Raw genomic sequence first — 19,310 nt, forward strand, 5'->3', positions numbered from 1 at the left:
AGGCAGCAGAGCACGTAGTCCAGATACAAGCATGAATCAGGGCAGGCAGCGAATCTATAGTCCAGGATCAAGTGTAGGTCAAGGCAAGCAGCGAATTTCATAGTCTGGAGTCAGGCATGGGTCACAGGTCCAACGGGTCAGAACACAGAAACAGGAACTGGAACCAAAGGAAGCCAAGACAAGGTCTGGGGGCAGGCCTTGCCTTAATATAGGCCGGGGTCAGGAGGGAGGAGCCAGGGCACCTCCTGACTCAGTCCCTTTAAATGTAATTTAGAGGTGCGTATGTGCGCCTAAGGCAACCAGGAGGCAGAAGAGTCTGGACAGGCTTGGGCGCGCCGAGAAGACCGTGCTGGCGGCGGAAGTCCAGCGCGGGTCCCACGTGGCAGGGCGCGTCTACCGCAGCTCCCTGCCACCACCAGGGTCCCTGGACCGGCCAGGACGCTGGCGCGAGAGCGGTAGGTTGAGGGAGCCGGCTGCAGCCTTCCATGGCCGGTTCTCATAACATTTTAAACCTTCATGGAGCACCTCTAGATTTCTCAGAAGATTATCACTCGAATGCCTCCCCAAAATAAACCCCACCTGATCTCTATGCACCACTTTATGGATTAACCCTATCCAGGCATTTAGCTAGTACTTTAGCCAATATTTTGAGGTCTGTGTTTAGCAGTGAGATCAGTTGATATGAGGTACAGTCATTGCTAGCCTTCCCAGGTTTCAAAATCACACTAATGCCGCTGCGTGCCTCGTACATAGAGGCAGGAAGTTCACCATTCTCCAAAGCAGCTTGAAAGACCTTCACCAACAAAGGAGCTAGTGTATCCACAAACATTTTATAGAAACCAATACTAAGGCCATCCAACCCATTTGCCTTTCCAGCTTTCAGATTTTTAATGGCCTGTAACACCTCCTCACAACTATAGGTCTATTTAGGATGTCACTATCCACCTTTTCTAATGATGATAGTGCTGCCTTAGCTGTTCATAGAAATTTCAAAATACTGCTGCAATTTCCTTAAGGGAATCCACCATCTTACCATCTTTTCGCACACTGGTAATATTACTGCACAGTCTCCTTATCCTGAGCTGTCGGGCTAAGATTCTCTCTGATTTATTACCATTCTTGAAGTAGTACCACTTAGTTAACTTCATCAATTTATCAATTCAACTAGTTAATAACATTTCAACATATTCAACTGTGTAAACACTACCGGACTACCATCTTCCTTAAGCTTTCACGCCAAGGTTTGAATTTCTTTCAGTCATTGCACCCTTACCACCAAACAGGTAAACTTACATCCCAGATATCATCCTGGCTCTCCCCTCTGAAATCAGTAGAAGAACCTCAAAGCAGTGCAGTCTGTTCCCAAAGTCCTGAAAGGTACACAGAGAGAAAAGGAAAAAAAAAAACCCCCAGAAAAATTGAACCACCCACCAAGTTACAAAAATTAGGAGTTCCAGGCCAGATCGTAACAATCTCATGGCTTGACTATGAAGGCACAGGCAAAACAAACCAAAACAAAAAAGTCACTATCTCTGGATCAAGTTCAGCGCAAGATATTCAATCTTCATCAGACTGCCAGGGCCGCGCACATTTCGGTAGGGCCTCCCTCCTCTGAAACACTCTGCTGTGCACACCATGGATTCCCCGCACTCCTCAACTTAGATGATAAGCACCCTATGCCCGAAAGCACAGGCCAGTCCTCTGTGTTCAATTCTGAACCACGATCGGGTCTTGGCTCTTCCAAGGAGCCCTGTAATTTCTCTGCTCCATTATTTTCTTGTGGCACCAGTGTTCCCTCCTCTTCTACTACCAATTGTCACCATGTACACAGAGAGCTTAGTTTGTGTGTTTATTTTAAAAAGCTAGCCAAAAGGAAGGAAGAAGTTTAGTTTGTGTGTGTTTGCTTTTCCTTCCCTCCTACCCCTAGGGGCTGCTCTGGCCCCCACTAAGTATCGAAGATTGTCTTTAGGGTTTGCTTTTTTAATTTTAGGGGCCAGGCCACCTTTGATGTTTGCAGGAGTAGGTGCGCAAGGGTCTCCAATGATCCTTGGGATTGTGTTTTGCTATCTGGGAGGAGGCGTTTTTCATGCAACATGAAAAACTCCTAGTACGTTCAGTTTAGGATAAATAAAAACTCCTTGGGCTTAAATTTTGGCAAAATAAATTTAAATATTTTAATTCTTTATACCAGAGGCTGGAGAAAGTAGTCATGTCCAACCATTTGCAGCACTGACCCAACTCACCATGTTCTCTTGCACAGTCAGTTAGTTCTAGCTCAAAATCATAAGCTACAGATACTAGAATTTGTCTTCTCCTGATATGAGAAGACTGTTGGCCTATCCATTCATGCCTTCAAATCAGAGATGGATTTAGGATTTTGTCACCCCTAGGCACTGTTGCCCCCGTCCCTGGTAAGGTCAGACAACAATGAGCAGGAAGTGCCTCAGCTCAGGCATAGATTATGTAGCAAAAACTGGAAAAATCTGAAGCACAGTGGCAAACATTTCCATCTTTTATATTATAAAATTTAATTTTCCAACCTTGTTTGTATTTGTATTATTTGTTTTTTTTATTACATGAGAAAAAGGGATCTTAGGTATTAGTACAGGAAGGAGATCTCAGGGATGGGCAAAAAAGAAGGGGAGGGTGAGAGGACCAGGGATAGGGAGAGGAAAGGAGGAGGACTAGGAATGGGATAAGGAGAAGTGAAAGGTCTGGGGATAGGAAGGAAAAGTATGAAAAGGAAAGAGGTCTGGGGATGGTGGGAGGAAAGGTAGATAGGACTGGGGATGGAGAGGATGAGAGATGGGGAAGATCAAGGAAAGGAGAAAATCAGGAATCTGGGATGGGAGGAAAAGATGGAGAGGAAGGTGGTTCTGGGAATGTTTGGGGGTGGTTTCCAGGATCTGGAGAGAAGGGAGAGGAAGGAAAGGAAAATCCAGAGTCTGGGGGCATAGAATCTGAGATCAAGAGAGAGAGAGAACTTGAATTGCAGTGGTGAGGGTGGGGGAGGGGGAGGCGGAGGAGGGGAGAGGAGAGGAGGTATCCGTATTGTGCTCTGGTCTTGCTCCTCCTTACAACTCCTCTCTATCCTCTCAATTTGGCACACACACACCAGCATCAATCTCTTTTCTCTCTCTCACACACACACAAATACTTCCCCCTTCTTCCCATCTGATCCGCTCTCATCCCTCAGCCTCTCTGCTCACCCCCTTTGATCCCCATTCAGCCCCTCTTAATCTTACCAAAATGATCCCCCTTTGCTCTATGCGCTCCAGACTCACACTCCTCCCATTTTACTCCCTGAATGCTGCTTGGGAAGGGAGGGGATGGCTCAGGAAGCAGAGGACTATTTTCTGGCTGAATATATTCAGCATAGCTGAAAGGCAGTCAATCTTCAACCAGCCTGCTGGCCACGCCCTCCCCCCCGACATTTGCCACCCTAGGCAAATTATAGTACAATGCAAGCTTTCATTGTTTCTTCTATTATATTCAAAGCATTATTTCAAATTTTAGAAACTGAGAGATTTCACAAAATCTAACATCTCTGAAGTCCTCCCTTTCTTGACTACATTAGCACAAGAATCTCTCTAGCTGAAATGCAGGAAATTATTTCTGACGCCATGAGAGAAGACATTTCCAGTACTTCACATATGCATTGCTGTTTCACTAGGTAAGCAGCAGTATATTTTCTAAGTTTCAGACCATTTAGACTTTGCTTCCTTTGCAGGGCATGTACCAACCTTGAAGTTCCAGAATGGTCGGACTTATGCTACTCTGGCAAACAACGCCAGAGAAAACTTTCTGAGTAGCATGGCAGAACATGAGGAGAGGAAAAAAGAACCCATGGTGATCATGTACACTGATGGCACATCGCAGGTACCGTTAAGTAAACACTTTATATAAGCCACTATGATACAGGCAACATTGTGTGGTAAATTTTCAAAGATTTAAGAGGCCAATGTAATAAATTGTGTTATGGTATACACACCGCTATACTTCTAGTTTAATGTATCTTTTTTTTCTGGGTCATTCATTAAGCAACGTTAGGGCTCTAACGCCCATTATATCATGCATATTGCACAATATACGTGATATTTTGCATGTCCCCACCCAGATACCATCCCCTATTACAATGACATTTGCATGCAGTTTGCATACACGAATAATGCAAATACAAAGAAGGTCACTACTAGGCAATTTGATGCAAATATTTTATTGCGCCCAACCGAGAAGGTGGTCAACAGAAATAAAATAACATCACCCTGGTAAGCGTTAAATGTGCAGCGGGAAGCCAGGGACCCTAACATGGGGTCCGAGGCTCCCGCCACACAAATAAAATGCAGCCAAATGGGGAGGTTGAGCACAGATTCGTGCTGCCCCCCCCCTCCCCATTTCAACCCCGACTCCCCCAAAATAAAAAAAGTTTTAAGTATTCATGCAGCAGTGGTGGCAGCAGCGGCAGCCCCCGATAGCTTAAAGCCCTCTGCCCCCCTGATAGCTCAGAGCCCCCCACCTCAGACAAATCAAACCCCCGGCACCCCAATAGCACAAACCCCCCCTCCCCCTCCCCCTGCTCCCAGCCTCCCTGACAGATCAAGCCCCCCTCTGCCGACCCTCCCGATACCATAAAGCCCCCGACCCCCACCTCCCCCAACAGAACAAGACCCCTCCCAATAGCATAGATCCCCTGACCCTGGCCCTGGACAGATCAACACCACTCCCGTGCCCCTCCAACAGATTAATCCCCCCTCCCCCCTCCCCTGCCCCCTGGCCCCCCCCAACAGATCCCCAACCCCACTCCCAGTTCCCTCCAGAGCACCCTTACCTTATTCAGAATTCCAAGTCATGGACGGGTTACACCCTCACACCCATCCCGGTCAATGCCATTTTCCAAAATGGCGCTGACCTGACCTTGCCCCAGCCATGTGACCTAGGTAAGATCTGGGTATCCGACGCAGGCCAGTGGGAGGCTGGCTTTGAACTATCAGAGAGGCTGGGTTTGGGGGAAGGAGTTTTGATCTGTCGGGAATCCAGGGTCGGGGGGGGGGGGGGCTTTGAGCTATCCGGAGGCCAGGGGGCAGGGGAGGGGGGCTTGTACATCAGAGGGGGGGGGGGTCCATTGCTGCTGTGCCCAAATTTAAAACTTATTTTTCTTTTGGGGGAGTTGGGACTGCCTCGACTGGCTCTGCTCAACCTCTCTGTTTGGCCATGGTTTATTTTTTGGATGATAGCGGTACCATGAGGCTGGTGCCATCACATTAAAGGGCCGCTCTCCGCCGCCTTTTGTGTTACGGTCTTTGTGACCATGTCCTTCGAAAAAACAAAGAGGCTTGATGAGTCTAGGCCTTTGTGTGCTAAAATTACTTCCTGGTGAAATAAGGGTTTGGAACACAAAAAACGTGTGCTAAAAGGGAAATGAAAATGTGATTTGATTTTAAAGCACATTCCATACACATCCATGATAATAACCTCCATATGGAATTACTTCCAATGCAGGAAAGTGTACAAAAAATTAGCAGTTTTTTTACTTCAGTTGCAGGGCTGATTTTAAAGTAAAATTTAGTTCTCAGATGCCGGAGCCAACAGGTAATAGAATAGTGAGGGGCTGCTGTTCAAGGATCAGCTCTGTTTGTGGTATTCTTTGGGAGAGATAATTACATCATATGGAGGACATTGTAGGGTTAATTTTCAAAAGGTTTCCATGCATAAAATCAGCATATACATGTGTGAGTAGCATGTAAATATACAGTACAGCTAACACTGCGACTATGCGCATACTCATGGTGTCACATGTAAATGTTAACAGGAAAATATAAGGGGCAGTTTAGGGGTGTTCCAGGGCTGCTGCTGCTATTTTATGGGGGTAATTTTCAAAAGCATTCACACACATAAAATGCGATTTTTAAAACTTACTCTGGGAGTTATATGCATAAAAGTACAGGTGGAAGTGATTTTGCGCATACTTTTCTGTATACTGCAAAGAAGAATTTCTAACAGTGGAATTGGGGGCAGGAGAATCATTTATGCACATAGAAGGAAATTTTCAAAGGAGTTGCATGCGTAAATGTAAATGTAACAAACTATTGTAGCAATTTTCAAAAGCCACTTACTCGAGTACAGAGCACTTTACACAAGTAAATCCTATGGACAATTCAATGGCATATATTGCAGCAATTTTCAAAAGTACATTTACTCGAGAAAAATCTAGTTTTACGTGTGTAAATGCTTTTTAAAATCAGGCCCATATTTTTGAAAGTATGCTTGTAAATGTTTTGCATGAACATTTACACTTGTTCTTAGTAGGTACAAGTTTGTGAGCCTATGTCACACAAAAGTATGCTGGTTTCCAAAACATACTTATGCACATGTCTGCTTTGAAAATTTAGGATGAATTCTACGTGTAGTTTGTACACACAGACATCAGTCCTAAGCACCTAAGCATGCTGTTATAAAATTGGGCATCTCTAAGCAGTATACACACATATATTTCTGTACTTGCCCATACATTTTTATACCTGCTAATTATGTTGCTGAAGTGAAATTGCACTTGTATTTTGATGAGAGATCAGGGTGAAATGGTAGTGGGGTCATGGTGAACTGGTGATTGCAAGTACATGCACAACTAATTATTTTCAGAAGCGGAGCATGTGCATTCTTTATATAATTCACGCCTCTGCATATAATTTATATAACGTGCACGTTACAATTATTATGCACATAAAATATTTGTATATAATTTTATAAAACGAGTATGCATTTTCCTGCATTACAAATATACACATGTACTGAAACAAACTCCTGCCACACAGTTTATACATATTAACATAAAACTCCATGAGCCCACTTATACACACATTTGGTGACTTATGCAGATTATTGGCTTCTGGTATATTTTGGAATTTCTTACAGAATTCTAATGCTGATCCATAAACTAATTACCTTCAATTCATTTCCATGGACTAATGCAGTGCTCCATCTTTATGATCCTGCAAAGACACTGCATTCTTCCTAGAGAGGACTTGTTATGGGAGCGCTGAGGGACCGGTCCCACTCGAGGGGATTGTGTGCCCTTGAGCCTCGGCACAGTCCCAGACGAATCCAAGAAGCACCGAGAGTAGGCGAGGCACGTCCCAGCATGGGTGGAAGCTGACAGTCCAACCCTCTGCCGGACCTGCATGCTTCTGGAACCAACAATCATGATGTTGGTAATGATGACTGTTCCTGGCCCTTTCAGACCTGCCACTGGAATGGCAAGAAGCAACAGGCCAGACTCTGGACGAAGGCAGACAAAAGCTCAGGACAAGGCACTGGAAACGAAAACAAAGCACTGAAGACAAGGACTCAAACGAGGCAAGGTTCAAGGTATTCAAGGAATTCAGGCAAGGATTCAGAAGCAAGCAAAGTACTGGGTTGAGGCTGCCATGCAGCGCGCCCTACACAGCCCACCGTAAACGGATGGACCCAATGGGCTGGTCACGGACCACGCTTGAATGTGAAGCAGGCTCCAGACGAGGTGTGGAATAGCTGAAGGTGGAACATGGCGAAGATACTGAAGAGGCCTGTACCGGGGCGCGCTCTACACAGCCGCCAGTGGCTGGTCATGGACCACGCTAGGACGGAGCAGGTTCGAACAGCGTCTTAGGCATGGACGGAGCAAGCTCAAGTATCAGAGGGCGAGACAGAGTTCAAGACACAGGACGGGGCCTGTTCTAGCCTTCCCAGAGGCCCCTGCTTCTAGATGACCTTCTGGCTCATTTTCCACGCTGGGTCTGAAATTTCGCCTTCTTCTGGATGACCCTCAGGAGCATCAATCATGCTGGGTTACTGAAGCCTTCTTTGACTGGACTCTGCTTCCTGAGCTGCCCGGATCCTTTCTTCTTCTTGAGCCTCAGCCTTGCCTTAGCCTTGCCTTCTTGCCTAGTGTCTTCATCCCAACCATGTCTCCAAGTGTCTTCATCTTGTTCCAGTATCATCACCTGTCCTGGACCTCTGTCTGTCCTGTCACATCTGCTGTTTCCAGGTGGCAGGACTGAAAGGGCTATCGAGTGGCCGGAGGGCTACCCCAGAGACCAGCATTGTGTTGTTGGGTCACTTCCAGTGCATTCAGGTTCGGCAGTGATCAGGGCTCCTGGTCTTCAGCCTGTCCACCCGTGCTTGGACACACCTTGCCTGCCTCGGCGCTTCCTCGGAGCTCCTCTGTAGTCGCACCATGGTCCAAGGGCATACCAACCTCTCCGAAATCGAGACCGTTTCTTAGCGCTCCTGCAACAAGAAATTATTCTATTTATATGAAGTTTTAAAATATTCTTTCATTAGTATGATTTTACTATTATAATTGATGCTTTATGTTTCTTGATTTTATTTGTTTTATGAGGAATGGTGGTTCTGTTTTTCCATTGTTACACACAGAAACTGGCATGTAACCTCTTTAAAAAGGAACTGCCTTTTCATAAACGTGTTTAACCCTGTAACACTGAGAGAGAGGCTGGATGGCTGGATTTAATTTACTATCAGAAATCACCTTATCAAACCCAGTAGTGCATACACCATTTCACCCCCCTTTACCCTTCCCATCCCCTCCTCCTTCCCTCCATCTAACCCCCTCTTCTGCCCACCCCTGCTCATACCGTCCCCCTCTCCTTTCCCATAGCCCTCCACATCTTTGCTTCCTCTACTCCCAACAGATCAGACATACCCTCTCTCCCCAAGAAACATCTACAACATTAATTCTTTCACAATGCTAACATTTTTGTAGTATATCCATCATAATAATACCATGGCCCCTGATCACTCAGCTCTCAGCTATTGATCTTTTACTGCCAATGTAGGGCTTCAATTGCAAAATATTACTGCATTCAACCATTACTAAAGAGCAAATTCTAATCAACCCTGAACAAGTCTCAACTCACTCATGCTTCTCCATCTGCTTGTGCGCCATTTCTCTTTTTCATTGGTACCATCTGCCACTTGGCAAAATCCCTATGAGTGCGAGAAGGAGTTGCTGACCCCTGCCATGCATGCTCCTGAATTTGCTGTTTCTCCCCATGATTCATTAGGCCCCTAACTCCTGTAGTTTCTCTCTGGCCTCCTGCTCCATCTTTACTTTGTGCTTCATTCCGTTGATAGTGAAAAGTAGGTCAAAAGGGAACAATCACTTATATCTCACATTTCCCCTTGTCAGCTCATTGGTGTATCTTTCATTTTCCTTTGCCTTTCCAAAGTCACCAACAACAGATCAGCATAAAAATCAATCTTGTGAGACTCCCATTGAAAGGCTCCTTGGGCTCTGGCTTTCCCTATTATACTCTCTTTTTGGTGGTACTCCCGAAAGCAGACTATTATGTCCCAAGGGAGGTTTTGCCTCTTTGCACCTCCCAGTCTGTGAGTTCTTTTGATGTTAATTGCAGACCCCTCACCCTCTGCGGCCTCTCCCTCACTCATCAGGGCCTTGCAAATACATCTTACCATTTTGACACAATCTTCGTACTCATTCACTTCAAGGACACCTCTTATGCGCAGATTATTTCTGCAACACTCTATCTTCGAGATCTGCAAGCTTGACAGATAGTTCCTCTTTCCTTTTTCAGAGTGCTTGTGTTTCTTTTTGCAGCTCCTCCACTCTTGCCACTTGATCCTCTATGCGCTGCTCCACTTCTTCTATGTGGTTTCCGATTTCAGTCACCTCTCCTCTTAGCTCATTCATTGCCTCGAACATCTCTTTTTTTGATCAATGCTATATCCCACGCTCTCATTTCCTCCTGTGTGGAACTTCTCCCTCCCTACTTGCTGCTCACACGTAGTCTCCCTCTTCCTCAGAGTATGACGGGGAGCGATCTCATGTTGCTCTAGGGCCAGAAACGCGCCTGGACAAAGTCGCGCTTGTCGCAAAGAAACTATTTCTGCTGCCTTTTTTCAGGTTGATACATTAGCTGGGTTATTTAAGCCATGATTCGTTGGGGTTATGGAGTTTCAACTCACATGCAGATTGTACATTTTTAAGCTCAATCAGACATTTGGTTGGACTTCTCATTTCAGGCATCCATTTTGGCCCATGACATCACTTCCCCCTCCTAAATTCCAGTTTTATGTGCATAAATGACCTTTTGAAAATTGCCCAGGGGGGTTGTACACATAAAAGTATGCAGAAAAGCTCTTACGCCTTTACCTTTACATGCCTCTACAAAGAAGCGTTCCAGGGGGCAGAGTTGCGGGCGGGGATAAACTTCCACGCATGCTTTTCATTTTTGAAAGCATGCACATGAATGTACACAAAGTTACACCCGATCCCAAAAAGGTGTAACTGTGGGCATATATGTTGGCATCAGTTACGTGCAAACCTGATAATTTTCAAAGCGGATTTATTCACATAAATCCGCTTTGAAAATTTGGCTAAAGTCTGAAAGTACAAAGTACCTGCAGACTTTAGCCTATGCAAGATATTTGAAAATTACCCTTTTAATTTTAACAGAATAATTCAGATGGAATCTTGTCTGAAATTTTCTACTGGAAGATTGCACCTTCTGTAGCAAACTGACTCCATTCACCATACTGGAGTATTATAGAACTCTCTCCGCCCCCCCCCCCCCCCCCGGAAAAAAAACAACAAACTATACTGAGGCACTGGTTGAGAGGGAAAAGTGACCTCTACTGCAGCATCAGTAGTACTTCCTAAAGCAGCAAGTGTTCCTTGATACCTCCCATCAAAAAATTGGTTAAACCCAATCCTCCTCAGTTTCTGAGGTCTTGCAGAATCAGAGCACAGGGTATTATTGCTGCAGGTGATCACTTGAAATGGATTTGTTTTTGCATCCTCTACTATTTACTAATCTGCAGTATTAGGCCAAAACATCCTATTGGTGAATATTACTAGCAGATAAAAATGTCAACATTTCCTATACTAATTTTTATGATTGTTTCCATAATTCCCCCTCTTAACCTAGCAACCTGTCACATGTGTCCTGTTGTTCTCCACTAGCGTATATAAATTGTATGCCATGATGGGTCCCAGCAAAAATGATCCAGACAAGATTTTAGCTCAAATTATTGGGGATCAAAGTAGATTTCTCCACTTATAGCTCTTACATTTGCTTCTGTATTGCACCAAGCTATGTAGGGACTCCATGGACTGAGAGTATCATCACTCATACCAGTCAAGGTGTCCAGTTTATGGGGATCCAAAAGCGGACCAGAGTGGACTTATAGATGGATCACAACTTCATTAAAAAAAAATTACAGATCAATAAAGCTGAAAAATTTGCTGTATTGCACTTTAGGTAAGGTTTCCTAGGAAAGATGGGCTATAAAAAAATCCATAAATAAAAATAATCAGACTGCATTATGTTGATATTTGTTATGCCTAAAGCAATTTGTCAATAATATGCAATAAAGTTCAGCTCGAATATGAAAAGATTGTGTATGGTCAGACTGGGGAAACCTCATATAGTGCCTCCATTAGGTTCAAAACTGCCTAATAGGCTACTAGCGATCTCTAACTCCAACCACGTAGGTGTTAGAATATTTGTATAATCATCGGAGACCCCAGCAAGGCAAGGTGCCAAAATAATCACTTCATTTGGCTATCTTGACAGTTCTATATTAATTATCACTGTAGTGAAAGTTAAAGATGGTATTCTGGAATGGAGCACAAAGTTATACCGATCCCAACTCACTGTTATGTTGCCAAGGTACTGTATATGAAACTTCATGCGGCAAGTGCCTTAGTCCCTAAGGGACTAAGGCACTTCATGCGGCAAGTGCCTTAGTCCCTTAGGGACTAAGGCACTTGCCGCATGAAGTTTCATATACAGTACTAAGACACTAGCCGCATGAAGTTTCATATACAGTACCTTGGCAACATAACAGTGAGTTGGGATCGGTATAACTTTGTGCTCCATTCCAGAATACCATCTTTAACTTTCACTACAGTGATAATTAATATAGAACTGTCAAGATAGCCAAATGAAGTGATTATTTTGGCACCTTGCCTTGCTGGGGTCTCCGATGATTATACAAATATTCTAACACCTACGTGGTTGGAGTTAGAGATCGCTAGTAGCCTATTAGGCAGTTTTGAACCTAATGGAGGCACTATATGAGGTTTCCCCAGTCTGACCATACACAATCTTTTCATATTCGAGCTGAACTTTATTGCATATTATTGATATTTGAAGTGTTTAGCATTACTGGACTTTATTTTTGAGTATTTAAAGCAATTTGTCAGCATTATATGCAAATCAGAGACTTTTAAATTTTACTGCAACTATAGATTAAATTTCCAGCAGGAGAGATGAAGTGGTAATGTAAAGTAACTTGACTCTCATTATATCATCCAGACTAGAAGAGGATGGAAATAAATTGCTCTCCAATGTTACTGATGAAATACACTGAAAGGAAAAAGGATATTTCTTTATTTATTCCATTTCTATAATTATAAAGAACATAAAACAGATATAACATTATAATAAATGTTCTATATTTGTTTTCAGTCTGTGAAACCTGATCAGCTAAGTCCTTTGGTATCTATAACTCAATTCCCTGACTTTTCTAAATACCATAATTATGGGAGGGATGTGGCTCCGAATCTCATCCAACGAAATGCCATCTCAGGTAAGCAGAGAGTCTATACAATAAAGCAATCAGGTGCAGCCTATGGCAACAATATTTAAACTATTTTAGCAATTAACAAAGTTCTTAAAAAAACATAATCAACTACCTTCTTTTAACCTTATTAAGTCTCAGGACCATTTACTGAGTGCTGTTTGATTATAGTTAATTGGGGAAAATATTGGTTTCCTGAGTTCTGCTTTTCCCTGCTTTACTTCTCAGGAGTGTATAGTAAGTGCACAGAATTAGAGCAGGCCGAGAGGGGAAACTCTGCTATTAAGCAATACAGAAATTTATTTATTTATTTTATTTATTTATTAACTTTTATTTACCGACATTCGTGAAACACATCATGCCGGTTTACATAGAACTCAATTGGGAAATACAGTATAACAATATAACAATATAACAGTATGACATTGAAACAATAGGATGTTACTAAAACGAGAAGCAACAAACAGAAAAACCAAAAGCAAAATACAACAAAATAAATAATGTTAAAGGAAAACGAGGAGTGTAGGTTTGTAAGAAGGGTAGGCCGGGGGGTAGGGCGAGGGGGGGGAGAGGGTAAGGGGTAGAAGGTAGGACGGGTGGGAAAAGGGGGATAAGTAAGGGAAAAGAAAGGTATAGATTGAGGAAAACGGGGAGAGAAAGTGGGAAAAGGAAAGGAGGGGGAGAAAAGGCTTGTTTGAAGAAGTGAGGGGAGAGAAAGGCAGAAAAGAGGGATACCATGTACAGATGGCTAATATACATAGACTCGCTTAACTAGGTAGGATTATGGAGAGTTGAAGTAGGTGGTATTCAATGGGGTAAAAGGTTTTCTTCAGAGGAAGGACCTGGGAAAGGGGGGGAGCAAGGGGTATAAGGTAGAGCAAGGGGGCTAAAGGGGATGTTAAATTTGATTTGTGTCGGGGTAGGCCTGTCGGAAAAGCCATGTCTTGACTCCTTTCTTAAATTTGTGAAAGGATGTCTCTTGGCGTAGGAGGGTGGGGAGGGAGTTCCAGAGGGTGGGGCCGGCGACAGAGAAGGCTCTCCCTCTGGTATGAAATAACGGAAAAGCCGTTCTTACCAGAGGCTCTCCCTCTGGTAAGAAATAACGGAAAAGCAGAGGCAAATGGGTAGAGAGATAAGCTATAAAGATCTAGTTTATGTTATGGTTAAGAGGTGTTTGGGTGGATCCTTGGGTACTGTGGCAGATGACCACGCCCATGGGGAGGAGCCCCGTGAGGAGCCACAGTACTAGGCTAGACTCAGAACACACAAACACAGTTAGTTCTTTATTATACAGCTTGAAGAGTACCACCAGAGGTGGCAGTAGTGAGGCAGTCTGGTAGCAGCAATCTCAGGGACCTCGGCAGAGGGAGCCCTTCTCACCCCGTTGGTATAGGGAGGTTCCAAAGCAGGTTTCCCAGCAAGGTAGTACTGTGCATGAAACAGACTGAGAGTTAGAGTACTCACCTAGGTGTTTGCTGTAGATATGCGATTCCACCAGGTTGAAGAAGAAAGTGCAAGCACCGAGGCAGGGAGAGCAGGCCCTCGAGGAGCGAGTACCTGTTCCCTGTAAGGCACCTGAAGTAAAGCAGAGGACCCCAGAGGAGCGGCTACCCAGGTTAGCAGTTACCCCGAAGGGCAGAGAGAGCGCTTCCAGTGGCAGCACGGAAGCGGCAGAGTAGGGATGTGCAGCAGGGACGGATTCGTCCCATTCGGTATTCGTATTCGTCGGGACCCAAATCAGTTGCATCCGTTCTCGGGGGACCCCGATCCATTCATTAGTTACATATGTATTCATTTCCCCAACAAATCCCCATCCCAACCCTTTAAATTTAATTAACTACAACCCCCCACCCTCCTGACCCCCCAAGACTTGCCAAACGTCCCTGGTGGTCCAGCGGGGGTCCTGGAGCCATATCCTGCACTCGGGCCATCGGCTGCCGGTATTCAAAGTGGCACCGATAGCCTTTGCCGTCACAAGCAAAGGCTATCGGAGCCACTTTGAATATCGCGGAGCCACTTTGAATACCGGCAGCCGATGGCCCGAGTGCAGGATATGGCTCCAGGACCCCCGCTGGACCACCAGGGACTTTTGGCAAGTCTTGGGGGGGTCAGAAGGGTGGGGGTTTATTCGTTAGTGATACGTTGTATTTGTGGGGGTTCGCCATACATTTCGTGACCCCCACGAATACAACGAATATGGCATATACTTGCGGATTGCCAATACGTTGCAAACGAATGCACATCCCTACGGCAGAGTAGCGTACACAGGAACGGATTTGAGTCCTTGCTAACTCAACAAGGTAGCAAATTAGAGTAGGTTATATACCTGGATGGCATGACAACAGCAAGGGGGAATGCCCCTGAAGTTCACGCCAAGGTTGGAATAAAGACTTGGGTGACGAGCATGCACCCTAGTAGGTACCTGTGAGGAGCATGGCAGGAGGCTGCACCACAGCCGTTCTGGGGACACCGGAGAGGCCAGCTTGTAGACGCAGTGGTAGCCATCTTTCCTAGGTAAGCGGGAGGAGCCGAGAAGAAGGTGAGGCAAACGGGGCAAAGCCATCTAGCACCGACGGATGCAACAGTACCCCCCTTCAAAGGGTGTTCACGCTGTTTCCTACCAGGTCTTGGTTTCTGAGGATGCAGTCTATGCAGTCTATGGAAGTCCTGTAGCATCTCTTTATCCAGTATATTAGCCAAGGGAGTCCAAGAGTTTTCTTCAGGTCCATAACCCTCCCAAGATAGGAGGTATTCCCAAACTCTGCCTCTTTTTCTCACATCGAGAATAGCGTCTACCTTGTATTTGATGTCTTCTTCTGTATCTATAGGTGTAGCTTCAGGAGTCTTGTTGGAGAACTCACTAAGGATCAATGGCTTCAATAGTGAGACGTGGAACGCATTGTGGATCTTCAATGTAGGTGGTAGCCTCAGACTATAAGTGAGATTGCCTAATCGTCGGAGAATGGGAAATGGTCCAATGAAGCATGGAGTGAAGCGAGCTGAAGGTAGTTTAAGTCTTAAGGGCTTAGTGGATAGTCAGACTTTGTCACCAGGCTGGAAATCTGGAGCTTTGCAGTGATGAACATCATATCTTTTTTTAGCTCGAAGTCCTGCTTTAAGAAGCATCTCTTTTGTCTGAGTCCAAAGTTGTTGAATATCTTTGGCAGTAGATTGAGCTGCCAGGGATGACACTGATAATGGAAGTGGCAGTGGTGGCAGCGGTAGTCGTCCGTAAACCACTTCGAATGGTGTTGATCCAGTGGATGTTGCTGGATGAGAATTGATGGCGAATTCAGCCCAGGGCAACAGTTCACTCCAATCATTCTAGCGAGTGTTTATGAGGGCATGAATGAACTGCTTGAGTGTCCTATTCATTCTCTCTGTTTGCCCATTAAATTGTGGATGGTATGCTGAAGTGAAGTTGAAAGACATATCAAACTTCTTGCATAGTGCCTTCCAGAACTTAGCTGTGAATTGGGCTCCTCGATCGGAGACTATGTGCTTAGGCATGCCGTGTAGGTGGAAGATGTGCGTGATGAAAAGCTTGGCGAACTCCATGGTGGTGGGTAAGCCAAGGAGAGCCACAAAGTGAGCCATCTTTGAGAACTGATCTACATTTACTCAAATCGTGTTGTTTCCTCCTGAAAGTGGTAAGTCTACCACAAAGTCTGTAGCAATGTGTGTCCATGGTTTGTCTGGTACTGGCAAGGGTTGGAGTAGGCCCCAAGGCGATCGGGTGGTGTCTTCTGTCTTGCACAATTTGTGCAGGAAGCAACGTAGGAGAATGTGTCTTCCTTCTTGGTGGGCCACCAAAAAAAGATTTGTAGCTTAGACAGAGTTCTACGTTGGCCAGGGTGTCCTGCCAGTTTAGAGTCGTGAGCCCATGCTAACAACTTCTTTCTGAGGTTCTTGGGTACAATGGTTTTTCCTGCAGGTACCAAGTGAGTAGCTGCCAAAATAGCCCTTTCTGGGTCAATGATGTGTTGCGGTTCTTATGGAATGTCCTCTGAGAGGAATGAGCGAGATAGGGCATCTGCTCTGATATTCTTATCTCCAGGGTGGTATTTTAGCACAAAGTTGAATCTTTTGAAAAACAGAGACCATCTCGCTTGTCTATGATTTACGCGCTGTGCGTGGCGGAGGTACTCCAGATTCTTATGGTCTGTAAAGACAGTGACTTGATGTTACGCTCCTTCGAACCAAGGGTGCCATTCTTTGAATGCCATCTTTATAGCCAGGAGCTCTTTATCTCCTATTCCGTAATTCTTTTCTGCAGGAGAGAAGCGACGGTGAAGAATGAGCATGGTTGTAAAGCCTTCGAATCACCGGCCTGGCTTAGTACGGCCCCTACGCCAATGTCTGAGGCATCGACCTCAACGATGAAGGGCTTGGTGGGATCCAGGTGTCAGAGACACGGCTTGCTCGAAAAGGCATCTTTTAATTTCTGGAATGCAGCTATTGCCTCCGGAGACCAATTAGCAACAGGGCACCTTTCTTTGTCATATCTGTAAGCGGAACTGTAAGTGAGGAGTAGTTCTTGATGAAAGTCCTGTAATAGTTGGTGAAGCATAAGAAACGTCTGAAAGCCTTTACACCGGTGGGTTGTGCCCATTTCTTAATGCTCTCCAGCTTCTGTGGATCCATTTGAAAGCCTTGGTTGGAAACGATGTAGCCCAAGAAAGGCACTGAATCCTTGTGGAATTCGCACTTGGATAGTCTGGCATATAGATGATTCTTACGGAGTCTTTGCAGCACTCTTTTAACATCCTCAAAATGAGTGGTCAGGTCATGTCTTGAGAGAATATCAAGATGTCACTTTTATAGAGGAGATCCCGGAAAATGTCGTTCATTAAATTTTGAAAGACAGCCAGGGCATTGCACAGGCCGAAGGGCATCACTAAATATTCAAAGTGACTGTCCTGGGTATTGAAGACCGTTTTCCACTCATCGCCAGTGCAAATGCGAAGTAAGTTGTAGGCTCCTTTCAGATCAAGCTTGGAGAATATTTTGCTCCCTGTAGTCTGTTGAATAGCTCTAAGATCAGAGGCAGGGGGTAAAGATCTTTCACTGTTATCTCATTGAGACCCTTGTAATCTATACATAAAAGCAATGTTCCGTCCTTCTTCCCCACAAAGAAGAAACCTGCGCCAGCAGGAGACTTGGAGGGTCTTATGAAGCCCTTTTTGAGGTTTTCCTGAATATATTCAGACATGGCTTTATTCTCTGCCACGGAGAGGGGGTACACTCGTCCCTTGGGTGGTTCAGTGTTAGGCTTCAGATTAATAGCGCAGTCATAAGGTCTGTGAGGCGGTAGTACGTCCACAGCTTCTTTTGAAAAGACATCTTGGAATGATGCATATTGAGGCGGCAACCCCGGCATTACCGGGGTGGTTGGCATGCAGGGTATAGGAGCGACCTCCATCAGGCATTTCCCATGGCAGTCTGGACCCCAACGTGAAAGTTCCAGTGTAGCCCAATTGGATTGAGGCATATGCTGCTGCAGCCACGGTAATCCCAGTACCATAGGGTGCATGGCCTTCTCTAAAACAAAGAAGGAGATAGTTTCAGAATGGAGAGAACTAGTCCATAGACATACTGGTTCGGTGAGTTGGGTTACTTCACCCGGTAAGGGCTCTCCATGAATGGACGACAGAAGTAGTGGAGACTTCATAGTGGTAGTGGGGATCCGTAGGTGCTCCACTAATCGTTGTAGAATGAAATTGCCTCCTGCCCCTGAGTCCACTAGGGCAAGAATCTGATACTCTAAGGGTCCGCAGATCAAGGATACAGGAAGAGAGAGCAGAGGAGAAGGAGCAGTAAGACCTAAGAAGAGTCCTCCCACAGGACTTAGGTCTGCCAGTTTCCCGGATATATAGGGCATGTTTGAACAGCATGGTTAGCTTGTTCACAGTATATGCACAGCTCCAGTTTCTTCCGTGTTCTTCTCTCTTTGGATGTCAGATGGCTGCGGCCTAATTGCATAGGTTCTTCTTCTCCAGCAACTGGGACCGAGGGAAGAGGCCTGGGTGTGGACTTAACTCGAGCTTCACCCTGAAAGGGTTTTCTGGGAGTCTTGGTCTCTTGAACCTTGTTACGAAGTCAGCGATCAATCCTTGTTGCCATCTTCACTAGTTCAGCCAAGGTCTCAGGCATCTCACGAGCGGTGAGCTCGTCCTTCAGATGAGAGTTCAGTCCTTCAAAGAAGAGGGTCTTCAGGCATTTCGGGTCCTAGGATAATTCAGACGCCAGTGTCTTGAATTTGATAGCGAAGTCAGCTAATGGTTTATTACCTTGCTTCAGGTGAACCAAAGAAGATCCTGCAATGGTATACCGGGCAGGGTCATCAAAAACTGATTTAAACAGTTCGAGAAATCCTTCAAGGTCATGAAGAATTGGATCCTCACGCTCCCACAGCGAAGAGGTCCAAGACAATGCTCGTCCGTCTAGATACAACAAGATATAGGTGGTCTTGGCATTAGCTGTGAAAAAATGGCTGGGTTGCAGGGAAAAGTGCATGCAGCACTGGTTAATGAAACCTCTGCATCTCCAAACTTCCCCCGAGAAGCGGGTAGGAGCAGATAGAGGTACAATAGTCTTGACCATCACTTCAGACTGTGTAGCTTCTTTACCTGTGGTGGTAGGTAAGTTCATGTGTGTGTGCAGTAGGTTGAATGCAGCGGTCAAACCCTCCAGCGCATTCTGCTGTTCAG

The 19,310-nt window shown here is 45.2% G+C and overlaps 1 protein-coding gene across 2 annotated transcripts in view; it reads left to right on the plus strand.

Moving 5' to 3' along the window:
- The window catches only part of FAM166A (family with sequence similarity 166 member A), a 183,327-nt gene that overhangs the window by 38,117 nt on the left and 125,900 nt on the right, over window positions 1-19,310 (plus strand). For both annotated transcript variants that reach the window (XM_029611906.1, XM_029611907.1), the window contains exons 3-4: window positions 3,731-3,879; window positions 12,489-12,609. In XM_029611906.1, coding sequence (XP_029467766.1) covers window positions 3,731-3,879; window positions 12,489-12,609 — 270 coding nt within the window. The remainder of the gene's footprint in view (window positions 1-3,730; window positions 3,880-12,488; window positions 12,610-19,310) is intronic.

The sequence above is a fragment of the Rhinatrema bivittatum genome, chromosome 8 (genome assembly GCF_901001135.1).
Source record: "Rhinatrema bivittatum chromosome 8, aRhiBiv1.1, whole genome shotgun sequence".
NCBI classification, from domain to species: domain Eukaryota; kingdom Metazoa; phylum Chordata; class Amphibia; order Gymnophiona; family Rhinatrematidae; genus Rhinatrema; species Rhinatrema bivittatum.